The sequence below is a fragment of the Botryllus schlosseri genome, chromosome 3 (assembly GCF_051294905.1).
Source record: "Botryllus schlosseri isolate E-star chromosome 3, Bs_hap1, whole genome shotgun sequence".
In the NCBI taxonomy this organism is placed as follows: Eukaryota; Metazoa; Chordata; class Ascidiacea; order Stolidobranchia; family Styelidae; genus Botryllus; species Botryllus schlosseri.
Window position 1 is genome coordinate 16,522,694 of NC_137238.1, and position 27,096 is coordinate 16,549,789.

At 41.2% G+C, this 27,096-nt stretch overlaps 1 protein-coding gene and 2 long non-coding RNA genes across 3 annotated transcripts; 1 reads left to right on the top strand and 2 right to left on the bottom strand.

The window, feature by feature from the left end:
* Window positions 1–2,295: 2,295 nt before the first annotated feature.
* Window positions 2,296–2,591, bottom strand: LOC145434975 (uncharacterized). Its single transcript, XR_013913658.1, has 2 exons — window positions 2,543–2,591; window positions 2,296–2,473 (listed from the first exon to the last, which is right to left on the bottom strand). It is a non-coding gene; the product is annotated as an uncharacterized LOC145434975 (long non-coding RNA).
* A 1,723-nt stretch (window positions 2,592–4,314) lies between these two features.
* Window positions 4,315–9,549, top strand: LOC145434964 (uncharacterized). The gene is made up of 4 exons (XR_013913647.1): window positions 4,315–4,592; window positions 4,969–6,626; window positions 7,565–8,827; window positions 9,302–9,549. It is a non-coding gene; the product is annotated as an uncharacterized LOC145434964 (long non-coding RNA).
* Window positions 9,550–21,662: 12,113 nt separating this feature from the next.
* Window positions 21,663–22,496, bottom strand: LOC145436508 (serine/threonine-protein kinase stk11-like). Its single transcript, XM_080313872.1, has one exon. The coding sequence runs from the start codon at window positions 22,494–22,496 to the stop codon at window positions 21,663–21,665; it is 834 nt and encodes a 277-aa protein (XP_080169998.1).
* Window positions 22,497–27,096: the final 4,600 nt, after the last annotated feature.

Consider the following 27,096-nt stretch of genomic DNA (forward strand, 5'->3'; position numbering starts at 1 on the left):
CGATGCAAAATAAACATTGTACCGATAGTCATTGGTGCTGCAGGGGTCGTGAGCAAAAAACTCATGAGGCATATTTAACAAATTCCGGGTAACGTTCGATTCGACATGATCCAGAAAATCACATTATTGGGCACTGTGCACATTCTTCGGAAGGCCTTGAATGCACCACTGGACTAAAATTACACTCGTGAATCACAGCATAATTTCTGTAATTTCGATTCTTCATCTTCAATCATCTCTACCTCTGCTCTGTAACCCTTGCCAATTCTTCAGCTGCTGCAATTCTGTAATCTGACTTCTCCGTGTATTGCATAGGAATAACAATTTGAATGTATTACTGAAATTTTAAAAATTTACTCCAATCTCGCCATTTTCCTTTGGGGGCAGGTTGCTCCCCGGATTATGTGTGTATCTACCAGTTTTACTGTGAATAAAGAATATAATAATAATAACGCACCTGGACGTACCCGCCGTGGGACCAAGCGGATGACCCCAGAGGACTCGTCAACTCCGACCACACAGGAACACCAAAGAGAAGATATTTCTCAACATGGCGCCTGTGCAACACCGAACTGTGGCTCACAAAACAGCTCTGCTGCAAAAGAATAAAAGAAGAGACGGAGATGTAGTAAAGAAGAGTATAAAGAAATAATGAAATGTTACTTCTTAGCCAAACTTGAAAACTCGGCAGGAGTAACCGAAGGAACTTTTCGAAAATGGAAAGAGAGAACAAACAACTCTCCAACCATGACTGCCAATACCCTGGCAACTATGAGACGCTGTGTAATGAAAAAATTATCAGAACAAGAACTCGCAGAAATCGAGAGCGAAATTTGTAACAAAAACATAGAAAACTCTGAGGCACTAGAACTTCAATTCGGCCAAGATGACCTGTATCCGCAACAACCACTTGACGACCTGAACATCACAGAGGTAGAATCAAAAAACACCGTCGGGCACTAGAATGAACCAACATCCCTTAATGTTGATGACATGGACACGGAATTAGAATTGGAGATCAAAAATCAAATTATCGACCGAATGAACTCCACATTGGATATAAATGAGAGAATGAATTTACCTGACCTACAAATTACAAAGAAACTGAAACTGATATTGCAGTAGCGAAGAAAATTTTGACAGAAACCATACTACCTGCAATAAATGACAAACAAGGAGAAAGACCACAATGTCCCTTAACAACAATCAACAACCTCATTTACAGCACTGCAGCAGTTATCTCAGAAAGGCACTGCAAAATACCAAGACCTGTCAACAAAAAAGGGGAAGCCATACGCCAGCTTGGCAACGCAGAATTGAAAACAAAATCACAAAACTAAGGTGTGATGTTGCGATACTCTCAGAACTAAAGAAAGGAAATTTTTCCCACAAAGTAAAAAATAAAATAAAAAGAATAGAACTGGAGCACCAAACAAAACTGCAGTCAACAGAAAAAGTGACGATGTTGCAAGAGGAATTAAAAATGAGAATATGCGCCAAAGCACAACGATTGAAACGATATAAAAAACGAGAAGCACAATATCGCCAAAACTTGTTATTTACTCGCAAACCTGGCCAATTTTTTCCGAATGATGAAACAAAAGTCAAACCACAAAATTACCAGCAGCAAAATTCCAGCCACTGCAGAACTGGAATCATTTTGGAAGGAAATATGGGAAACCGAAAAATTGCACAACTCAAATGCAACTTGGATACAAGACCTCCACACTGACCACCTACAAACACCAGAACAGCAATGGTCAGAAATCACAAAACAAGAAATCAAGGAGGCCCTAAAAAGTTCACTGAACTGGAAAGCAGCTGGTCCTGACCAGATCAAAAACTTTTGGCTAAAAAAACTAACTGCAACACATAATTACCTGGCGGCGACCTACAATGAGCTTTTATGCTCAACTAACTCGCACGAGATCCCAGCCGCACGAGATCCCAGCCTGGTTCACACAAGGGATCACCTATCTTATTCCAAAAAATGAAAACACCAGGGACCCCAAGAACTACAGGCCGATTACATGCCTGACAACAATGTTCAAAACACTGACCAAAATCCTGGCAAAACGAAGCTACAAACACCTAGAAAACCTTCTTCCGCCTGAGCAGAAAGGATGCCAGGAAGGTGCCCTTGGCTGTAAGGACCATGGTCCTTGACAAAACCATTCTTGAAAACTGCAAGAGGAGACACACTAACCTCAGCATGGCATGGATAGACTATAAAAAAGCTTTCGATTCAGTCCCTCACACATGGATACTGAAAACAATGCGTATGTACAAAATGAATCCGATCATCATCAGATTTATTGAAGATTCAATGAAAAATTGGCATACCAAACTGTTGATCAAACATGACCAAGGCAAAACTGAAACCTGTACAATTCAGATACGGAATGGTATCTTTCAAGACGACTCATTCTCACCACTTCTGTTCTGCCTCAATTTAGCTCCACTCAGTGAGTTGCTGAGAAAAAATGAAACAGGATACGTGATGAAAAAAGCAGCAAACTCTGAAGGTCAAAAGATTCATCACCTTTTGTTCATGGATGATCTGAAACTGTACGCGAAATCCTATGCAGACCTCAATAACCAAATGAAAATTGTTCATGAGTTTTCGGAAGATATAAAAATGAAATTTGGCTTGGATAAATGCTCAAAACTTACCATACGACGTGGAAGAGTCACCAGCACTGACGACATGAACTTCAAAATCGGTGAAACCATAACAGAATTGAATGCCGAAGATCACTATAAATATCTAGGGATCTGCGAAAGCGACAACATTAAACATGCTGCAATGAAATCAAGTTTTAAAAAAGAATACATTAGCAGGCTCAAGTAAATTCTCAAAACTGAACTCAATTCCAAAAACAAAATCAATGCCATAAACAGTCTTGCAGTGCCTGTCTTGAGATATAGCTTTGGTGTGGTGAACTGGCGCAAAGATGAAATTAAAAAATTGGATACAAAGACGAGAAAATTGATGACAATGCACCACATGCATCACCCCAAATCTGATACACAAAGACCAGGGCCGTAACAGCACTTCGCCAGCCCCCCCAAAAAACTTTGGTCCTGGGCCCCCCATATGATGATAAACCGAACGTCTGGGGGGCGAAGCCCCCCAGACCCCCCTCAGGCTGTATCCTGTACGCCGTTAGCCGCTGCTTATCATCTTACATGGGGCTCCGTTGACTGAGTTCGCTTTTCTCGCCTGAACGCGCGAAGCGCGAAAAAATTCTGTAATTCGTGATTGAATCGGTAGATATGATCGGGAATTGCATACGTAGGGGAGATGTGGTACCGATGGATCACTGGGACCGAAAATACTTTGAAAATTCTCTATGATAATTCCATGATTACCTCCGTGAACTTGTCTACAATTGCATGCTGGCAACATCTTTCCTCACATACAAAAAAATTCGACGTGCGCGAACTATGGGGTCTCTCACAGATGTTTTTGTTTTTGGGGGTGTAAAGTAAATTTAGATCGACATATACATTTTTCTTTGCAACCTTCAACACGAACAAACCAGCAATCATTTTTATTGTGAAGTCTAGGGCTTGTACACTGTAAAAAATCTGGTAGATTTACTGGGAAATCTCCGTAAATTTCGCAACGAATTTTCGGTAGCTGCCAATAACTGTGCGTAGATTGTAATTTTACATTTTGTTATGTAATATTACCTCAATTTAGCTCAAAATTCAAGTTACCAGAATTTCTTCGCAAAATTACTGACAGTTACTCGTTTCTAAAGTTTACCAGGCTATTGGCAAAATTGATTAGCTTGAAAATCTCGGCAGCCAATGTATACGTGGAACTGAATGTTACTGATATCATTCTCGTGGTGATTAGATCTGATTCAACCTCGTTCGCGAGACTGGGGTCTGTCATACGGAAATTGTTGGCCCTAGTACCAATTTCAGTATAGTACATAGTAGTGTAAAAGAAACAACTGACAATCGTAGATATAGCCACTATATTATATTATAAGGCTTTGGGCTATCAGCCGGTCTCGCTGGTTACATTCGTTGTCACGGATAGGACTGATGAGTTGGAATATCAGTTTAGGATGTATAATATTGTTCGGGAAACTAGAAATATCAGCGCTGCATGCTAAGTTGGCCAGTTGTTAATGGCGAACAAGGCGACCTGTAATAGCTTACATTAGGTTACCGTTACGCGTTACTGATTTTTCTGAGATTCGTAGTAAACAACCAACGCACCAGTGTGACATCACAAGCAGCGTCTGCTTACGTAAGTACGGTAAGTAGTGACATCACATGGTATAAATATCAATTTATACGCAATTAGATGGGAAAGAAAGGAACTAGATGTAATGATAAATGTTTCTGTAAAAAAAAAGACCTAAATCAAACATTATAACGCAGTGGCCAGTAAATATTATTGGTGGCATGTCAGCGGATGAATACCACTTATTTTGAAATCGTTAGAGTGGCGTATCGTCGTCTGGCCATTATAGAGATTTGAGCGAAGAGTGGAGCGAAGCTTATGCTTGAAGAAAGTGGACACGATCGTTGAAGATTCCTAGGAATGCTGATTGGGATACGCATCGTAAAAGGTACAGTACTACATAGTATTCGTTACCTTGAATATCTACGACTGTGCACACCACCGGGATGACTTTGATTTCATGATTGAAACATTTCATTCGCCGCATTCTCTGTTCTATTTTGGGATGTTAGTCGACCTATTTACTGACCTGTGACACCACATACCGCGGAGTAGTTGAAACTGTTGGTTTGTTTATGTCATTTTGGGCCATAGCATAGACATGTTTCCATCCACTGCTAGATTTGTTTGGTACACATGCCACCTCAAATGAGGAACCTTTTGCTTCAATACATAAGATCAGTGGTTCTCAACCTGGGGAACGCGAGAAATTGACAAAGTCTGTATGAATTCTGACTAAACATGTGTTTCACAACCATTTTCAGAAGACGATTGTTGAAGATGAAACTTATTTCGTATTCAAGAAAGCTCGCCAAATTCAAACTCCAGCAGTCGCGCTCAACTTCATTTAAGCAAATTTGTGATATTCTTTGAAGATTTAGAGCAGTGGTTCTTAACCTTGCCCCCAGCGCCCCCCAGGGGGCGCTGGCGATGTTGAAGGGGGCGGAAACGCTCAGGGGGCGCTGGGCTCAGGGGGGCGGTATGGGGGGCGCTGGAGAAAAATGGCTTCGCAGTAGATGATGTGGTGATAGGACATATCCTTAATGAGTATTCAGAGCAAATTAACACCGAAAACTTCGTTACATATAACCTTCAAAATACATATAGGTTTAATTGTCCATGGGCGCCTAAATGACTGACACCGAATGTTCCTGTCTTGGAAATCAGAACCCCAGAAGACGAATTCCATCAGACAGGGAAAAATTATATGTCAGTGAAGAAATACCAATCTGAAATCGTGTGCGTCTTTTAGTTTAGTACGATTGGGCGACAGGGATATTCCTGTTGGGCGATATCCCCGTTGAGCGATTCTATATTTTTTGATATTGCAGACAGGGGGTCACGAAATAACATCATGCAACGAGGTGATACCAACGGGTTCGCCTGCCCGAATATGTTTAATTATTGGTAACGGGCCCTACAGTTTCCAAGAAACCTCACAATGTTCGCTTTAAGTTTTGATGAGTCGGCGCACACTCAACAACTCACTGCGCTGACCCTTGGACAACAGTGCGTAACGACTAAAAAAAGGTAATAACTCCGGATTTGTTGTGCGCAACGTAGATTTTCTGTGCGCAGAGACCGTGTCAGCACTGCGCACGTGCACAGCTTAGAGGGAGCATTGCACCTAACTCAGCTCTACCGGTAAATGTGTTTACGTGAGCAGAGAGAGGATAAAAATTGATCTCAATTTACATGCAATTCCCGATGATATTGACCAATTCAATCATTAATTAGTGAAATTTTTCGCACTTCGCGCGACTAGGCGAGAATAGCTCCCTCAGTAAATGTACACCCAATGTAGATACCTAATAGGCTATCAGCAAATAGCGGACAGCCTAATGGGGGTCTGGGAGCGAAGTCCCCCGGAAGTTTGGTTTATCACCCGATGGGGGCCCAGGACCAACGTTTTATGTTTGGGGAGGGGGGCTGACGAAGTGCTGTTACGGCCCTGGTAACGAATAATTGTACCTGCGGGAACGCCCGAATATGTTTAATTATTAATTACGTGCCCCTTATTTTCCTATACAGCAGCTCACTCAGTGCTACTGGTAAATCTGATTACGTGGACTGAGAGGATAAAAAGTTTATAGCGACTTATAAATGTAATTACCATGCATTATAGCAAATTTTGGTACCCAGGGCGACCAGGCCACACAAACTTTGCTGACCATCAAAATCACGATATGGGGTTTGTGGGGGCGAAGCCCTCAGAAGTTCGGTTTATCACGCTATGGGTGCGCAAGGCAATCGTTTTTAGGGGGGTTGACGAAGTGCTGTTACGGCCCTCCCTCTTACTCATTGTCTTTATTACATTCCTTACAATATGAAGTTGAGGGGGGCGCTGGAGCACGATAATTTTTGAAAGGGGGCGCTGGACGAAAAAAGGTTAAGAACCACTGATTTAGAGGAATTCCCACGTGTAAGTCATTCATTACTTCATAGCTTTGGCAGTAGCCTAAAGCTCGTTGCGCTGGATAGCTTTTAATATCTGGCGAACTGCACTGCGTAAGACAGACTTCGATGCAATATAGGTTGCTCGGTTTCGCCCTCAATTAAGCTACCCAATCAATATCAACACAATTTAATTCAATTCAATTCCAAAACTGATCAAATTGGGCATGGCAGTACGGAACGACGCCTTGTTCTCTGTAGACATTACCAGCATTAGGGTTAGTCTCAGTGCAACCTACCTTGAAACAAATTGATGTCCTGTCCAATGTTTTTTTGCTGTTTTCAAACAAGTTTGGGGAAATTTGTCAAAAATGTTAAAGACTGGAATACGGATTCAATGGCGTAAGACATAAGATCAGGGATGGGAAACCTGCTGCCGTAGATGGGAATTTGTGCGGCCGCCAACACCTAATTCAATTAGTATGTGTTAGTATCCGTCGACATGCAAATTGAAATTACTAATTCACTGCCAATTTTTTTAGAGATTTTAATTATTCTTGAAATTTTCTTCGCGCTCCACGCAATTCAACATAACTTAATTTTTCAATTTTAATATAGTAGCGCCCTTCTAAATCTGACCAGGAATCAGAATCGTGTGCTCCTCACGAAATAATTTTTTTTATGGTATATTTAGGCGATTTCAATATATTTCCACTACCGATACGCTGGACAATCCTGATCGGGGGTCAAGAAATAACAGCATACAATAAAGTGCATGGTGAAGTAGGTCATGAATCTCTGCTATATCATGTAAAAGGCGGAGCCGTCACCACACAATGTATCAGTACCGGTACTTCAAAATTTTTTATATTTTTGTTACCCTCTTTGTATTAGTAGTCTTTATAATGTCATGTCTAGGTTAGGAACTTTGCTTATTATAGCGACTTACGCATGAATTCTTTTTAGTGGAGCTGCAAGATACTAGCTACACAGAAGGAATGAGGACGAGAAAGAGAAACAATTGGAAGTTTGGCCGATGGTGGGAGACCACTCGTGTTACTGCATGTCTCCTAAAGAAGAATTAGACCTCCAGCAGCAATACTTTTCCATCGATAATCTTCTCATCGTGAATCATGAATGAATATACAGTTTGTTCCAATCTCGTTTTGGGGCTGTGAAGAAGCTTTTGCGATATTTTAGCATCAGGTTGTTTTGCGATAGGTACACTCTAAAAAATCTGGTAGATTTACTGGGAAATCTCTGTAAATTTTACCACGAATTACAGGTCGCAGCCAATCAATGTGCGTAGCTTGTCATTTTACATTTTGATATGTAATATTACCTTAATATAGCTGTAAAGTGAGTTACCAGAATTTCTTCGCAAAATTACTGACAGTTACTCGTTACTGCAGTTTACCGGGCTATTGGCAAAATTGATTAGCTTCAAAATCGCTGCAGCCAATGTATACGTAGAACTGAATGTTACTGATATATCATTCTAGAGGTGATTTGACCTGATTGAACCTCGTTTGCGAGACTGCGGTCTGTCATACCGAAATTGTTGGCCCTAGTATCAATTTAAGCTTAGTAGGGTACAAGAAATAACTGACAATCGTAGCTAATGTGGTACACCGTAGCCATATTATATTATAAGGCAATGGCTGTACGGCCAGTCTCGCTGGTTACATTCGTTGTCACGGATAAGGCTGATAAGTTAGAAAATTAGTTCAGGATGTATAATATTGCTCGGGGAAACTAGAAATATCAGCACCGCATGCTCAGCTGACCATTTGTTAATGGCGGACAAGGCGACCTGTAATAGGTTACATTAGGTGACTGCTTTTATCTGAGATTCGTAGTAAACAACCAACGCACAACTGTGACATCACAAGCAGCGTCTGGTTAGGTAAGTACAGTAAGTAGTGAACAACACATGGAATATATATCAATTTATACGAAATTAGATGAAAAAAGGGACTATATGCAATGATAAATGTTTCTGTATGGAAAAAACGACCCAGATCAAACATTATAACGTGGCCAGTAAATATTATTGGTGTCATGTGTCAGCGGATGAATACCATTTATTTCGAAATCGTTCGAGTGTCGTCTGGCCAGTGGCTATGAGTGAGATTTGAGCAAAGGGTGGAGCGAAGCTTGTGCTTGAAGAAAGTGGACACGATCGTTGAAGATTCCTAGGAATGCTGAATGGAATACGCATCTTAAAAGGTAATACAGTACTACATAGTATTTGTTACCGTGAATATCTGACTCTGCACACCAGCCCTCGATGACTTAGATTTCATGATTGATATATTTCATTCGCCGTATTCTCTGTTCTATTTTGGGATATTTGTCGACTTATATAGTGACCACATACTCCGCCGCGGAGGAGTTGAAACTGTTGGCTTGGTAATGTCATTTTCGGGCCATAGCATAGATATGTTTTCATCCACTGCTAGATTTGTTTGCCACACATGCCACCTTAAATTAGGAACCTTTTGCTTCAATACAGATAAAGTCATGAATCTCTGCTATGTCATGTAAAAGACGGAGCCGTCATCACACAATGTGCCAGTACCGGTACTTCAAAACATGTTATATTTTTGTTAGCCTATTTGTCTTAGTCTTTATAATGTCATGTCCACTGTCCAGGTTAGGAACTTTGCTTTATATAGCGACTTACGCATGAATTCTTTTTAGTGGAACTGCAAGATACTACTTACACAGAAGGAATGAGAATGAGAAAAAGAAACAATTGAAAGTTTGGCCGGTGGTGGAATTAATTCACGTTTTCTTGAGACCACTCGTGTTACTGCATGTCTCCTAAAGAAGAATTAGACCTCCAGCAGCAATATTTTTCCATCGATAACCACTTCATCGTGATATCATGAATGAATATACAGTTTGTTCCAATGTCGTTTTGGGGATGTGAAGAAAATGTTGCGATATTTTTGCATCGGGTTGCTTTGTGATAAGTATGGATATACGTGAATTTACAAGCTGGTATGTAATCCTGATTTACAGGGACAGCATGTAGGCAGGTAGGCGGTAAAATGACAGTCTCGATCGCAAATGTACAGGAGAGCATGTAGATTAGATATACCGGAGGTGACTGTAACATTACAGTCTTGCGTGTAAAGTGAGATTACCGGACGAGTGTAAGTTAAATTTACATTGACTAACGGTAATGTTAGATTGCCACGAAATGTCTGGCTACCGTGCTTCCAAACATTTCGCGGTAAATCGAGGTTTTTATTTTTTACAGTGTATGGGATGTACGTGAATTTACAAGCTGGTATGTAATCCTGATTTACACAGACAGCATGTATGTAGGTAGGCGGTAAAATTATAGTCTGAGTGGCAAATATACAGGATAAAATGTAGATTGGATATACCGGAGGTGACTGTAACATTACAGTCTGGCGTGTAAAGTGAGATTACCGGACGAATGCAAGTTCAATTTACATTGACTAACGGTAATGCTAAATTACTACGAAATGTCTGGCTACCGTGCTTCCAAACATTTCGCGGTAAATCGAGGTTTTTATTTTTTACAGTGTACGTTTGGGCGATTCTATATTTTTTGATATAGCAGACAGGGGGTCACGAAATAACATTATGTTACGGAGTCATAGCAACGGGCCCTACAGTTTCCAAGACACCTCACTCAGCTCTGCCGGTAAATCTGATTACGTGAGCAGAGAGGACAAGAAATTGATAGCAATATATATGCAATTCCCGATCTTATTGACCGATTTTATCATGAATTATCGAAAATTTTCGCGCTTGGCGCTGGCTCACTAAACACTACGACTAATTTCGTGGTGAAGCGAACGTCATTGCTGAGTGAGGTGTCTTGGAAACTGTAGGGCCCGTTGCTATGACTCCGTAACATAATGTTATTTCGTGACCCCCTGTCTGCTATATCAAAAAATATAGAATCGCCCAAACGTAGGCTACTAAACTAAAAGACACACACGATTTCAAATTCGCATTTCTTCACTGGTATATAATTTCCCCTGCGGGATGGTATTTGTCTTGTGAGGTTCACATTGCCAAGACAGGAACATTCGGCGCCAGTCATTTAGGCGAAGTTTTCGGTCAGCATAAGGGCGGCCCTTTTCGGCCAAGGTTTTCTCACTGCCGATCGTTCTAGCACATTTCTTGGAGTCGCTTGTTACATGGCCTAAAACTTTACATATCTTGGTACATCGTGGCGCGATAATGACCAACGCCGATATGCCCATTTCCATAAATCTTGCTTGTTTTTTTGGGGGGGGGGGCAAGAGTACTCCAAAACCAAGATACGTGGCAACTTGAAATCGCGCGCAGCGCGAAAAATTTTCGAAAAAGTTGCATAAATTTTCAAAAAATACTCTATAATTTATGTTAATGCACGAAATAATTTCGGGCCCCCTTCGAGCTCGGCCCCCCCCAATTGGGGGGTTTGGGGTGCGGCAGTTACGGTGCTGACAAAGACTGTACATCCCCCCAAAAAAAGGTGGTCGAGGACTACAAGAAATTGAACAAACTTTCAGAACAGAAATCATCGGCTTGTCACAGTACATCAACAACAGCGAAAACATTTACTGCATACTCATTGCACAGGAAAACAAACAGCGCAAAACAAAATCTCTGGGCTATCGTCACGACTAGTACGTCAGAGAAGTCAACATGGAAACAGCTAACCTGTACACTGCTGAAAACATTGTTGCCAAACCCACAACCAGTGTTGCCACTCTACGTCCCTGGAAAAACACTAGATTATGTCGTGAAAAAACACTAGATCGGCGAAAAAAACACTAGATTAGCAAATTGCAGGAAAAATTTGCCGTTGCCAAGTAGTCATGATGACCAAGGTACAAATCCATAGGTAAGAAGTGTTCCAAACATGAATTCGATACATATGTATGATTAATGCATGATTATTCAACGAAAATGAATGAAACGAATTCAACAGAGTAAGAAAAAATCAATTATTGTCGCTATCGAATTGTATGGCATAAGAATCTTTCGTGTGGTATCTTGCTCACTACCGTGCATCTACAACCAATCAATGGGGATGTGTCCATGTGCACTTGTACAGCATGCAGTGGAATGTGGCAATGCCAAGAGATTCGTCATGAGCTTCCACGTTAAAGGGAATTCTAATTCACCGAATCCATTGTGTACAGATTTCAATGTTTGCCAATATTCTGTTGGAGGGCATTGACATCAGGGATATCTAGACTAGTCTAGTCTAGACTAGTCTAGATATCCCTGATTGACATTTTGCCAATTTGCCAAAGCAGCCCATTCTTCCGATAAATCATCAAGTTTATCAAATAATATAACAGAGGGAAATTGCAAAGCTAAGGAGTGATCGATTTTACTTCTCTTTGTGTTGATAAGGCTGTTAACGGATTCAATACACTTAAGTACGAAAGTACAGTTAACTCCCGGTTAAGTACGCACCGGTTTAAGTTCGCATCCCAGATAAGTACGCAAAAATTATTCACAAATTCTGGGTTCAACTTTTTCAACAATTCATTTATTTTAAACAGTGAACTATGTGTCAGGAAAAGTTGAACGTCAATTTAACAAAAGTTCACTGCCTGAACATGTCGTGCAAAGTCATCTAATGCATATTTTGCATTCTTATTTGCTTGGCTTCCCACGTCACCCGTCAAATTATTCGCAGAAAGCATTCAAAATTGCTTTTGAATTATCGTAAGCCTCTACTGCTTGATCTTGTAAGGTAATACACTCAACTGATCCTCAATCTGAAACACCTTCTTTTAAAGTTGTTCAAAGCTATGAAAAACGATGCTGTTTTGGACAGGTGCACAATTGTTGCTTGGGCCACCGTCTACGTCGGTTTCATTTTCAGTCTACATCGTTTCAACACCTTATCCACGTCACTAAAAATCGCCTATGAATCGCCAATTTGTTATGCAGGCCGGAGAGTTAGGCTTCCCAATCAATGCACATGGAACTTTGCGTGTTCTTGTGGCATTTGCACAAACAACCAGAGACATACGGTGTTTAGCATTCTTCTTTCCCTCAGATGCTGCTGAGATATTCGAATTGCATAAGCAAGGTATATGTAGGTAGTTGACGAAAACCAACCCTGTGTCAACCATGTTACACGCATTTCAGGATCACATTAGCAATTATAGCATGTAAATCATTCGATGCAGCCAAAAGCGTTGGGTCTTCTTTTCTATCCCAGCTCCTTCGCCATGAAGAAGATACTTCTGCAGTCCTTGACGTGCTATCAATCGGCTAAGCCACTGCCACGATGCCTTGATATCATCTCCTGATATCGATAATTGTTGAGCGATGTTTTGCTTTTGCAATGATCAGTGAGGGGGGAACGTAAAGACTTGCACGGCGCATGCTATCAATCTAAGGATATAGAATATCTTACAGCTCAGGAAACCCACCAACGGATGTTCGAAACTTTTTGTCGTTGTCTCTTCAAACATCAAAGCAAAGCGCTTTTGAATAACTTCCCAGTTTTTAAAAATCTTTCGGATAGCAGCTTCACTCACGCCATACTATCCTGCGAGACTTCTTCTACTCGGAGCGGACGGTACACATAACTTGGCGATGACTTCCAATCTTTGGGATCCACTTCCAACACTTATCTTTACCTGACATCATATCATGTGAACGAGAAAATTGTACCCAACAAATTTTTTGTGCTGTAGGCCTTCTGTACACCAGCATAAAAGAATGGCATACAAAACCGCACACTGGCAACGCATCGTGAATGACTACGCAAAAAAAAACGCAAAATTAGTGAATTTGGTAACCCCGGTGGCTGTATATCTGCTAAGTGCGCCCTATCACATAAGTTCGCACTAACTACTCAGGATCAAGTTGCGTACTTAACCAGGAGATCACTGTATGCTGTCCTCGGCAAATGAAAATTTTGCCCGAATCTGCAGAGTGAGTTCAACAAGAAACGACACAGCATCAGAGCGAAATCGCTGTGCATTTTCTCCGAGACTTTCGCTCATAAGAACGGATTCACAGCGCACCCTGTTACGTAATAATTGCTTGTTACTGCAACGCCACGTCGAATTGTTGAAAACAAACCCAGCCAGAAACACCAAATCGTCTTATTAGCGATGAATTTGGTAGTCTAATGTTAGGATATTCATTATTCGCACAATTGCAAAAAACACTAGATTAGCAAAATTGTGCGAAAAAAAACACTAGAACACTAGGACGTCCCAAAAAACACTAGATCTAGTGTTAAAACACTAGGAGTGGCACCACTGCCCACAACACTAGCAAAAGCAGCACGAGTTCAATACAAAAATGCAACGCTCGAAACGAGAGAAACAATATGGGAGTCGATTCGTCGTCATGGACAGCACAAGAAGTTAACTTCACAGCCTCATGTAGACGAGATTTAATGGACCTGGCCATCCAGCTCTGGCCTGAAACCGGCAAGCGAAGGATTCATTTTCGCAGCACAAGACCAATCGCTTCCTACAAAATACTATCGCAAAAGAGTTCTGAAGCAAAACACGGGCGGCAAATGCAGAATGTGCCACAACCAGAATGAAACTGTAGCACATCTCATGTCCGGCTGTGGTGCACTTGCATCTACCAAATACACATGGAGACACAATAGGATTGGTCACTACATTCATCTTGAATTATGAACACATTTTAACATCAACACTTCGACAAAAAATTGGTATGACTACAACCCAGCACCAGTGACAGAAAACGACCAACTAAAAATTTTGTGGGATGTACCAGTAATAACCGACCGCGAAAGCAGGAGCAACCGCCCGGATATGACAATCAAACTAAAAAAGACAAAAGAATGCTTTGTCATTGAAGTGGCTGTCGCAGCTGATCTCAATATAATGCAAAAAGAATCAGAAAAACAGTCGAAATACGCAGAACACAATATGGAATGCGAGAAATGTGGCGATGCAAAATAAACATTGTACCAGTAGTCAGCACCGTAACTGCCGCACCCCAAACCCCCCAATTGGGGGGGGGGGCGAGCTCGAAGGGGGCCCGAAATTATTTCGTGCATTAACATAAATTATAGAGTATTTTTTGAAAATTTATGCAACTTTTTCGAAAATTTTTTGCGCTGCGCGCGATTTCAAGTTGCCACGTATCTTGGTTTTGGAGTACTCTTGCCCCCCCCCCCCCCCAAAAAAAAATAAGCAAGATTTATGGAAATGGGCATATCGGCGTTGGTCATTATCGCGCCACGATGTACCAAGACATGTTAAGTTTTAGGCCATGTAACAAGCGACTCCAAGAAATGTGCTAGAACGATCGGCAGTGAGAAAACCTTGGCCGAAAAGGACCGCCCTTATGCTGACCGAAAACTTCGCCTAAATGACTGGCGCCGAATGTTCCTGTCTTGGCAATGTGAACCTCACAAGACAAATACCATCCCGCAGGGGAAATTATATACCAGTGAAGAAATGCGAATTTGAAATCGTGTGTGTCTTTTAGTTTAGTAGCCTACGTTTGGGCGATTCTATATTTTTTGATATAGCAGACAGGGGGTCACGAAATAACATTATGTTACGGAGTCATAGCAACGGGCCCTACAGTTTCCTAGACACCTCACTCAGCTCTGCCGGTAAATCTGATTACGTGAGCAGAGAGGACAAGAAATTGATAGCAATATATATGCAATTCCCGATCTTATTGACCGATTTTATCATGAATTATCGAAAGTTTTCGCGCTTGGCGCTGGCTCACTAAACACTACGACTAATTTCGTGGTGAAGCGAACGTCATTGGGGGTCGGTTTATCACCCTATGGGAGCCCAAGACCCAAGATTTTTTAGGGGCCGGACGAAGTGCTGTTTCGTTCCTGTCAATGGGTATACGCCCGAAGATGTTTAATTATTATTGAGGGGTCCTAGTCCTACCTATTCAAACACGCCTCACTCAGCTCTACCTGTAAATCTGATTAGGTGAACAGAGAGAGGGTAAAATTGATAGCAATAAGGGAGATGTGGTACCGATGGATCAAAAATTGGAAAATGATCGCTGGCCCCAAAATGTTCAGCCGAAAACAGCAGATCTTTTGCTGGCTCAGCACTTTGATACAAGCTCTACCTATCGCGCGCATATACATGAATATCGGTCTTTTCAAAAAATATTTATGTACGTTTAAAATTTGTTGCTCGAACGTGTCATCGGTCCCCACCCGGTGGGTCCAATGGCACACGACCCGGGGACCTATGACACATATACCCTAAAAAAACTCAGATGTAACAACTTTTCTTGCTCAGTATTATAATCTAAGCTACAGCAAGCCAAAGAAGAATTTTCGGTCGCAACTGTCAAATAATAGAGTAAATATTGACTCAAATGTTGTCATAAAATCACGTTTCGATTTAGGCTCGGACTTATAAATTTGAGGGTGCATACATATTGCCCGAAAATCGACAGTGTGACTTTCAAAGACCTCGTTATAGCGATAAAACATCATATGCAATTATTACATAAATATTTTCTGAATGTAGTCATGTTTCATTTGTTTCATGATTAGTATGCTTGTTTATTTTGCTTGATTTGGCTATTGTATCATCGGTCCCCTCCCAACCCTACTAATTTTGTACATGAATCGAAAAAAATTCCACTCAAGGAAAGTACTGAAAAAAATAATAGGTGCCATTATATAGACTGATACAAGCCCTAGACTTCACAAGTAAAATGATTGCTGGTTTGTTCGTGTTGAAGGTTGCTAAGAAAAATGTATATGTCGACCTAAATTTACTTTACACCCCCAAAAACAAAAACATCTGTGAAAGACCCCATAGTTCGCGCACGTCGAATTTTTTTGTATGTGAGGAAAGATGTTGCCAGCATGCAATTGTAGACAAGTTCACGGAGGTAATCATGGAATTATCATAGAGAATTTTCAAAGTATTTTCGGTCCCAGTGATCCATCGGTACCACATCTCCCCTACGTATGCAATTCCCGATCATATTTACCGATTCAATCACGAATTACAGAATTTTTTCGCGCTTCGCGCGTTTAGGCGAGAAAAGCGAACTCAGTCAACGGAGCCCCATGTAAGATGATAAGCAGCGGCTAACGGCGTACAGGATACAGCCTGAGGGGGGTCTTGGGGGCGAAGCCCCCCAGACGTTCGGTTTATCATCATATGGGGGGCCCAAGACCAAAGTTTTTTTTGGGGGGGGGCTGGCGAAGTGCTGTTACGGCCCTGCCAGTAGTCATTGGCGCTGCAGGGGTCGTAAGCAAAAAACTCATGAGACTTATCCAACAGCTTCCGGGTAAAGTTAGATTCGACATGATCCAAAAGATCACGTTATTGGGCACTGTGCATATTCTTCGGAATGCCCTGAATGCACCAGACATGGGGTGATTACTTTATGAATGTAATCGATTGCGATTACGATTACTTCGGAATCATGCGATTACGATTACGATTACGATTACAGCAAAATCAGGAAGTAGTCGATTACGATTACGATTACATTGCAAAAGTAATCACGATTACTCACGATTACATTTGTTTTGCTTCTTAGGACTATAATCTTAAATGATAAATTGGAAGACAATACAAGGATTGCGATGAAAAGGCTTAATGAGATATCAACTCACTTCATACATCATGCGTCATTTGCTTATTACGTCATAATATACCAATTGCCCAACTTTATAGTAGATGATTTATCGCATCCAACGATTTGCATTATTGCCAGGTCTTTACCCGCCGCACCCCAAATTCCTTAATAGGGTGGAAGCGTGCTCGAAGGGGACTCAAACGTATTTCGTAAACCAACATAAATTATAGAGTATTTTCGAGAATTTAATTATTTCTTGAAAACGTTCTTCGAGCTTTGCGATTCAAATGTCTCTAGTACAGGGGTCACCAACGCGGACCAAATGAGTCGCCCGCGGTCGCTGTAGCAGTGGTGGCTTTTGGGGTGGGCGAGGTGGGCGGTCGCCCGGCCCCCCCCCCCCCTGGTCGAAGGGCTCCCCTGGTCGAACGGCCCCCCTATTTGGATTATGCGCTTTTTTCAAGGATAATAACGCATAAACATGGAAATCCGTGTACCAAGCAAGAATAGGATTCCGTACAGATGTGTCAATCATCATCAAATCTCTGCATTTGTTAGAAAAGTACCATATCCCGATAATCATCACGTCTCTGCATGCGGTAGAATTACTAAGTTTTGATGTAGTCTATCCTTGCACACATGAAAAAATAGACATGGCCGAATCCAGCACCTGGCCAAACTTTGCCGTGGTGAAAGATAGATAATAATAACAGATGCGAAAGGGGGGTCTGGGGGGCGGAGCCCCCCATAAGTTACGGATAGAGACTTATAGGAGGGCCCCCGGTAAGTCTCGCCCAGTCCTCCCCCCCCCGTTCGTAGGGCCACCACTGCGCTGTAGCAAATATCCAAATGAGAGATTTGAAAATTGAAGCTGGTTTCATATGAGCAGCAGTTGAACATGGGTCGGCCGACCCCAAGGAACATACGAACGCAGTCGCTCGGGGCATTGCTTGTCTTCGCCCACGCGGCGGCTCAACGGGAATCTATAGTTAATATTCCCGAGCCTCGACGCGGAGATTGGCGCTTCGGCGCGCACTGCAGCAACGCAACTGAGCCCGGAGGAGCTGGTGTGAGTCCGGGCGAGTGAGCGTTTTTTTGTTCTTGGTAAGGGGCGGAAACCCGGCCAAGTGCTCTGATAGTCTTACTAAGTGAAGAAATCCAACTGAACACGGATAAACGACGGGAGTAAGTGGTAACCCTTCGGTCGTCGCAATAATCAGTACACACTACACAAGAAAGTAGCTTTTTGTTTCATAACGGTTGGTGACGCCTGCTCCAGTAGATAGCTGGGTTTGAAATGCATACCTCTACCCCTCAAGAAAAAACATGCATAGGCTATTTTATGGGAACAGGCATTTCGGAGCCGATCATTACCGCACCACGATCCCACAACACACCAAAATACATGCAGTTTCGGCCAACACGCAACTCCACGGGATGTGATACCAAAGAAATACCTTGGCCGAAACTTAGGGTATTCGTCCATTGTCAATAACCGCGCTGGGGAGGCGTGACTAATACCTCCTGTCCCTCCAATCTGGGCCCACAATGCAAATGCCACCTGGCGCATCCATAAAAGGAATAAAGCCATAACAATTTGTGGGTGCGTCTCACGAAAGATATTCTTTTAGTCTGCTACGTTTGGGCGAGTACAATATCTTTTCATTATACAACAGACTGCAGGTCGCGAAGTAACAACACACAATAAAGTAATTATAACAACATACCAGATGGTATGATTATGAATTAGCCTACGTGCCCCAGCTCTACAGGTAAATCTGACACTCGGGGCTTAGAGAGGTTATAAATGAATAGCAATATAATGCAATTACCAATATTATTGACGAAATTCAGTTTTGAAAATTGACCAACGGTTGGACAGGGGGACGAATTGCTGTTTTGGCTGAATTGCTGATTCTAGCTACAACCCACGCTAACATGTCAGCCGGCTATATAAGCGTATGGTTATGGCGGCAGGTCCAAATGCTAAGTAACGAACTGTGAAATAACGATTGACGCCCGTTTCAAGTAGTTATATGAGAATAAGATATAGTGAACATAAAAATTCTGCCTTCAACTTAAGACATATACTGCGAGCTGCTGTTACGAGAAACGGCTAAGCACGGCTCGGTTATGATATATATCAGCAGCTGTTTATTTGTAATGCTTTGTTGTGGAAACTGCAATGTTTTATTCGACGAGTACAAAATTCCGAATCTTCGTCAGGTGCACGTACGTACGTAGGCCTCCTGCTCGCCAAGCAGCAACGGTAAACTGCGTTTAACTAAGCACAACCAATCATCAATACATAAGTTACTATTTGAAACTATAGGCAGAGTGGTGATCAATATCCTGCTGCGAGGTAGGGGCTTCTGTAGTGTATTGATAACTTGATATACACCACCGAAGGTGTTCTTACATTCACACTAAAATGTCCATCGCATGTATGTTTACTATGTGTGGATAGGCCTACTTCTTACGCAATGACGAGCGGAGCTAATACTTCTGACGTAATAATAAGTGGCGTTTGAAAATAGACGTTTGTGCTATCGCTAACGTGGTATATTATCTCATTCTTGTTCACGAATATTCAGTTTATGTCATAGTCCTTGTACAAACAAAAAGTAATCGTTCTTTCACAAAAAAATCGATTAGATATGGGAAGTAGTCGATTACGATTACGATTACTTCGGATTTTTTTCGAATGTAATCGATTGCGATTACGATTACTTCAAAAGGATGTAATCGTCGTAATCGATTACGATTACTAATCGCGATTACCCCATGTCTGGAATGCACCACTGGACTAAAATTACACTTGTGAATCACAGCATAATTTCTGTAATTTCGATTCTTCATTTTCAATCATCTCTACCTCTGCTATCTAACCCTTGCCAATTATTGATCTACTGTAATGATGTAAACTGACTTAGAGTCCATGTATTGCATAGGAATAACAATTTGACTGCATTACTGAAATTTCAAAAAATTTACTCCAATCTCGCCATTTTCCTTTGGGTGCAGGTTGCTCCCCGGATTATGTGTGTATTGACCAGTTTCTTACTGTGAATAAAGAAAAATAATAATAATACCATATGCAGGTCTACTGAACACAGCTATTCAGATAAAAATGACACAGGCAAATGATATTTTTCTGCCCATTCCCGAATTATTGTTCTGAGATATTTGTTCGATAACTTTGTTTGAGAGATGAGATCAAATGAGCCTACCATATCTTGCCTTCCCAGAAAACCATTTTTGCCAAACTGACATAGGTACGATTGACTTGCGACCAAGTTAAAACAGTGGCCTTTCATCACATTCGAGCTAGTTCGACCGAACAAAAGAACATAGTTTGTATACACTATTATCATAGATTGAATAAACATTTGACGTAAAAATAATATGATGAGATATCTCTACTTCAGGAGAAGATAGTCAGAGGTTTTTAGTGAAAGTTGTGCCTCGCACTGTTAGGATTTAAGTAAAGGGTTGTTCTTGCTTTTCCTGCACTAGAACCACATGCTTTCTATTACGTAATAGTCGGGGCAAGAATGATTGCGCTGTAATCGACATGCGTTGTAATCGACATGGTCAATGTACGTAGCCTACACGCGGTGGCCAGGAGCATCAATTAATCTTAATGTGTACCGGCAGAGTTTATCCTCGCGTGCTTGAGTGCTTCTAGTTTTCTTCAAAATTCATCACGGACCTCGAAATGATTTCTCACGGTTGGGAACCACTGTATTAGACAAAGACTTAGCTAGTAGTAATGTTATAACCTGAATAGCTTATAGCTTGTTAATTGAAGTTCCCTCGAAATAAAGCTATAGCTATCTGTTTCTGAGACAAATGCGAAGGAATCATTCAAACACCAATGATGTATATTCGATTTACTTTATCCTCATTACTAGGGCGATTTTTTGTACCTAAAAACAGAAGATTTTGACCCCCCCCCCAAAAAAAAAAAATTGTCATTATTTTTAAAACCAACTTTGAGAAAAGTTTGACCTCAGGTATGCAGATTTGGTGTTTTCACGCATAATATTAGAATTGTGTTACTTATCTTCATTTCTGGTTGGAACTGCCTGTCCTTACGAAGTGGTGTGGCCCGAAAAACTTTTCTGACTAATTTTTACATGAAAAATTTAATTATAAACGAAATTCAGACCCAAGGAGAATTCCAGTAGTGACATCGCGCATTAGAAATAGGTAAGATTTGCTGTAGTACAACTAAATACACTTTCTTACATCCTCGGGTAGAAAGTGTCAGTCCGTACTAAGTTGCTTGCCAAGGATGGAGAAAGAACATTCAACAGCACCAGTTGTTGGCTGGCAACACTGAAGTTGTGCGCACACTTCTGGTGATACAGCGTGTTGCTTCATTCTGATTATGTTGTCTATATCTCAATTTTTTCACCGTGCGGTCTTGCTTCAGTAAAGATACTGCAGACTACGACATGTGTCACTGTCAGCATCTCTAACCGCTAGTCTAATTGCGGAAATATTCATAACCTCTTATTGAATAGACCGATGGTCGATCTTCAGGGTCCTTCGAGAGCATCCCAGTAAGCAGATCTATCAGGTGGTATCTTTTCTCGGGAATTTCATTACTGACGTTTGAAAGATCCAACCCTGTACCTTGCATGATGTTGGATTTCCAGTAGTGATAATTGGAACCGTAAGGATGTTTGCCTTTGCTGATGAGTTGGGCAAGGACGATTGCCAAGGAAAAGACATCGACGGCTCGTGTTATCTTAACTTCATGATCGTAATTGTCCTCTTTCTCGACATACGTTTCTGGTGCACGATATCCATCTGATCCTATTCCACCTTTCGTCTGTGTGACAGCCTTTGATCCAACGGGTATATATTTGGTTATTCCGAAGTCAGATAACTTGAATGATGTATCATTGATTACCAGAATGTTGTCAGGTTTTATATCTCTGTGAATGATTCTCTTTCCATGTATGTATTCAAGTCCATCTAGTAGTTGGTAAGATATAAAATTGAAAGTTTCCATTGACAGGTTTTGGTTCCTCGATTTATTCATGAACGTTGTCAGATTACAATCACACAGCTCCATAATAATGTACAAATGCGAGTCCAATCCGTTGTTCTCAATCTTATCAAAATTAATAAATTTTACGATGTTGTCATGTTCCAGTTTTTGCAGAACAGCAAGCTCCTCCTCTGCTCGTTTTGAAATCCTGATAATTTTTACAGCGACTTTGCGGAATGGACCAGCAGGCGGAATTTCTCGTCCCTCTCGAACAGTAAGTTGCGTATTCAAAGCCTCGTCATCATGGAAAGACACCATGTACATATTTTCTTTTAACCATCTGACTTCTGTGAAACGAATATTTTAACATTCAGACATAATAATTTCCATATAAATTAGCCTAAGCGGTCCAACACCATTACTGTGAAGTTTTTGACTGGTACCATATTCTGATGTAGTAGTGTACAAACATTCCATAGCACGTCTCACTGTTCTTGGCTAGAATCATTTTTTCCATCTGGCAAAAGGTAATTTTGAAAATATTTGTACGGGCTTTCCAAGAGCAACACTCGATATATATATCGGTATCAATTGAAGTATACTGTGGTACTGATTACGGAAATGCAAATTTTAATAAGCGTGAAGCCCTGTAACCTATGTAGACCCGAATATTAAATTGGGACACAATTTCATTTCGACCGGAAATGACAACAAGAATTAACGATGACCGATCCCAGGAGCAACGCGGAGGGTGACGTCTCCGGGAAGAGCGATTGGATCGCAGAGAAACTACTTAATCGGTGCCGCAAAAATAAGTAATGAACCGTTTTTTTCGGCAATAGTGATTAGGTCATCCATTCGGCATTATCGACCCTTCCTTACTCTTGACAAATATCTGAGCAACATGTAGACAAGGGCATATTGCTGTCTTACGGTTGTTGAATCGTTCAGTTCCATTACATTGAACTATTACGTAGTGAATCACTTTATTTTCTGCCCGCTACAATGCCAGTTTGTTATGTTAGTCAATGTTATTCTAATAATTAATAATTACACTGATTAACACATATTTTTAGGCAGACAATGAAGGAGCGGTATTAGGGTTCCTGGGGGGCATTGATTTCGAATTTGGCCTTTGTTTACTCAAATTTGCTCTGGTTTGGGAGATAACCCATTGTGCTATTTTGAATAAAAGCTCACATTCTCGCTGTTTGGGCGATAGTTTAAAAACATCTCAGTCGTAATATAAAGTTCATAAACTCACTATCTAATAGTTATTCGTACACACTGAAGATTGTTTCAAATCATATTACGGCAACATCATCAAATTTTAGGGGTAACATACCGTAATTTATCATAGATGAAGACTTCCACGGATATCATGTACAGTACATGAGCCCGAACCCTATATACAGGGTTGCCATCGACCTGGCCCAAAAATAAGGACAGTCGAAAAATTGGATTAGCATGAAAGAGCGTTTTTGTACATTCTTTGTGAGCCGAAGCATATCACATTCCATACTTTTCACCAGAAACAATCTGCTCCCAACTCCTTGTTATTAGAAAGTGCTTCATTGATGTCACGACAGCTCAGGTCTAGGTTTACCTTTACTCAGGGCCGAAACAGCACTTCGTCACCCCCCTTAAAACTGTTGGTCTTGCCACTCACCCCCTACCCAGGGTGATATACCAAACTTCTTCACCTCGTTAGTGTCGTTAACCAAGATGGAAAAAGGCCGTACACCAAGTTTCGACAAAATCATTTTTGAGCGTATGGAGCAAAAACTCCATTAAAAATGCTTGTAGTCTTGGTCCTGGCTGAAGAAAACTTATTTGCAATGTTGGATTCGGGAAATATTGCTTTGAACAATTGCGATGTGCAATCGTTGGTGAGGAATGATTGCTGGTGTCTGACAGTACGGAATGCCCAGGTACCCTCTGCAGCAGCTGCCTTGTAATCTGTGGTAGTTGGTGCTGATCGACTTGTGGAAAAATTATTTATCGACTGGCTCAAATTAATCATCATTACACACTTCTTGTGTTTTGGTGTATCAATGTGAGTTGAAATAGCGGTCTTCCTGTGGCCTCTAGGTTGATGTCACAATTGCAGATATTTTTATGTGCGAAACACTCGCCTTTCAAGCTTCGTTAGATTAGGCATACCATATTTTAGAAATCTAAAATGAGGACACTTTTTCCGAAATTTGCAACTTGAAAAACCGAAGTAGAATTCTCAAAAAACCGGTGCATTTTCCCCATTTTGTGATCGGTTGACTAAAAAAAAAGGCCATCTCTTCCGCTTAGATCTCAAAATACCGTTTTTCTCTCCACATTGCTAGGTGGATGACTAAAAAAAGGTCATATTTTCGCTCAGAGCTACATTCGCCGTTTTTCACTACGAAATATCGGCCGGAGCGTCACTTCTGTGCTAATTTGCGGCATATCACTCGCAATTTGCTCTAAATCTCACCTAAATTTTCAAAAAAGAGGACAAAAAAGCGCCCTCCGAGGACACTTTCAAAAAAGTCAAAAAAGAGGACAAATCCTCTTAAAAGAGGACGTATGGTAAGCCTACGTTAGATACCTTTGAATTCTCTCTCATAATCGTCTCAACAAACGTTTTTACGCCTGTTCATTTAAAATATTCAGATTTAGCCTTATTTGTAGCAAAAACTATATGCGCAAGTGCAATATAATTTAGAAAAATTTATCTATTATTGATAACTTTATTACTTCTTGACCGATGTGTCAACTGCACTGCGCCTTTTTTTCACTACATAACAAATGCTGCATTCTCCACAACTTGAGCTTATTCTGCTGTAGACCAAACAGCAGAAACCTGGTACAGCTGTTTACTGCTAAAATGACATCTGCTGCGGTAGCTTGGTACCAGGGTTGTAACCACGTCGCAATGCTCCGAGTCACAAGTCAATCTCAGTTTTATAGTTTTGACTCGAGTCAAGTCGAGTCATTTTCAATTCACCACCGAGTCAAGTCCGAGTCCAAGTCACCGATCAGAGGGTCCAGTCCGAGTCATGGTATTATGACTCGAGTCGAGTCAAAGTCATTGTGTTGACTGCCCAGTAGGGCTGTTCAAAAATAACTTTTTTTCCCGGATTCCAGCCATTCACTGATTAAATTGTCAGGTTACCCTAAAAAACGCTGCACACCATATTTGGTTCGATTCTAACAAGCATAGGACTCCACAGATCCAATTAAAATTTTTAATTTAATATGGAAAATTGAAAAAAAAAATTCCAAATTTTTCTGCCAACCCCATGAAATTGTTGAGCTGTCTTCAAAGACGTTGCAATACAAATTTGAGTCAAGTCCGACCAGTAGAAGCGGAGTTATGTGAGTTTTTCGATGATAATCCTCGTATTATCCTTGATCAGTGGATAATTCTTTGAAAGCAAATGTTTTCATGATAGAGAAGTTGGAGTCGGAGTCGAAGTCATAGTCATTCTCACAAACTCCGACTACGACTCCAGTCAGTATTTTCCCACCGACTCCGACTCCGACTCCACCGACTCCGACTCCACAGCCCTGTTCACGACTATAGCGTCGAATGCTCGTGTCCTGGCGATCAGAACTCAAAAGGTCTAATGCCATCTCCGCAGGGAAAAATTATTTTCCAGTAAAGAAATACCAATTTTAAACCACGTGTGTCTTTCAGTTTGGTACGTTTTGGTGATTTCCATATCTTTTGATATAGCAGATGTAGGAGGTCACGAAATAGCATCATGTAAGGAAGTCAATATAGCAACGGGCCCGTCCGAAGATGTTTATTTATTATTTAAGGGTCCTACCTTTTCCAACACACCACACTCAGCTGTGCCGGTAAATCTGATTAAGTTAGCTGAGAGAGGATGAAAAATTGACAGCAATGTATATGAAATTCCCGACCATATTGACCGATTCAAACATGCATTATAGAAATTTGTCGCACTTCGCGCGTTCAGGGGATATACGGTGACTCACCAAACAGTACATGGAATAGGGTATAGCTGATATGTAGCGACGTAAAGCCCACTGGCTGAGGGGGGTCTGGGGTTTGGTTAATCACCATATGGAGGACCAAGAACAACGTTTTTTTTTGGGCGGGGGGCTGACGAAGTGCTGCTACGGTTCTGATGGGAGTCAAGTCGGAGAAATGACCTTTTATTAGTCAACTCACGAGAATTTAGCTGTAAAAGTGGTCGAGCCGAAAAGTTGACCCTTTTTTGATTAGTCAACTCTCCGGTGAATCCCAGTTAGTATGACCATTTTTTGGTTCCCAATAATTGGGGGCGATGATCGGAGTGGAGCTTCAAAAGGGGGCGATGAGTCGAAAAAGGTTGGGAACCACTGGCCTAGAACATCTTTGGTTGAAATTATTTTCATTTCAACTTCGAACCACTCACTGCATGGCACTGGCAGCACAAAAACCTTCAACACTTAACCAACATGCACCTTGCCAATTTCAAAAATTTTACTTGGTTTGTTACAAAAGTTAGAAATACTCCGCTTGGCGTTTGTGAATATCTAGTGACTCTCTACTGTGCGCTTTGTCCGCAATCACACAGCACCATAGACGAAATACACTGTTAGGGGGTTGACCAGGGTTACCATGTTTTGGAATCGGAAAAGGATGACACTTTTTCAACATTTCTAAACTTTGTATGCCGGAAGTAAATCCAGGAAAATGGTTACTTCTACCCAATTCGTGGTCGGTTGATTAAAATAAAGGTCAGCTTTCCGGCACAATTCAAGAAATACAGTTTTTCATTCACACATTACGTTGGTTGACTAAAAGATAAGAAAAAAAGGTCGTGACTTTCGTTCGAACCACGAATTTCCTACTTAACGTCGTTTATGCCCATTTCCACTCGAATCTACCCCTATCTCAGCTCTAAAAGCTGTAAAGGAGGACGAATTGCCAAAA

What these genes read in the sequence shown, in the direction of transcription:
- LOC145436508 (XM_080313872.1), bottom strand. Translation starts at nt 22,496, where the DNA reads ATGTACATGGTGTCTTTCCATGATGACGAGGCTTTGAATACGCAACTT.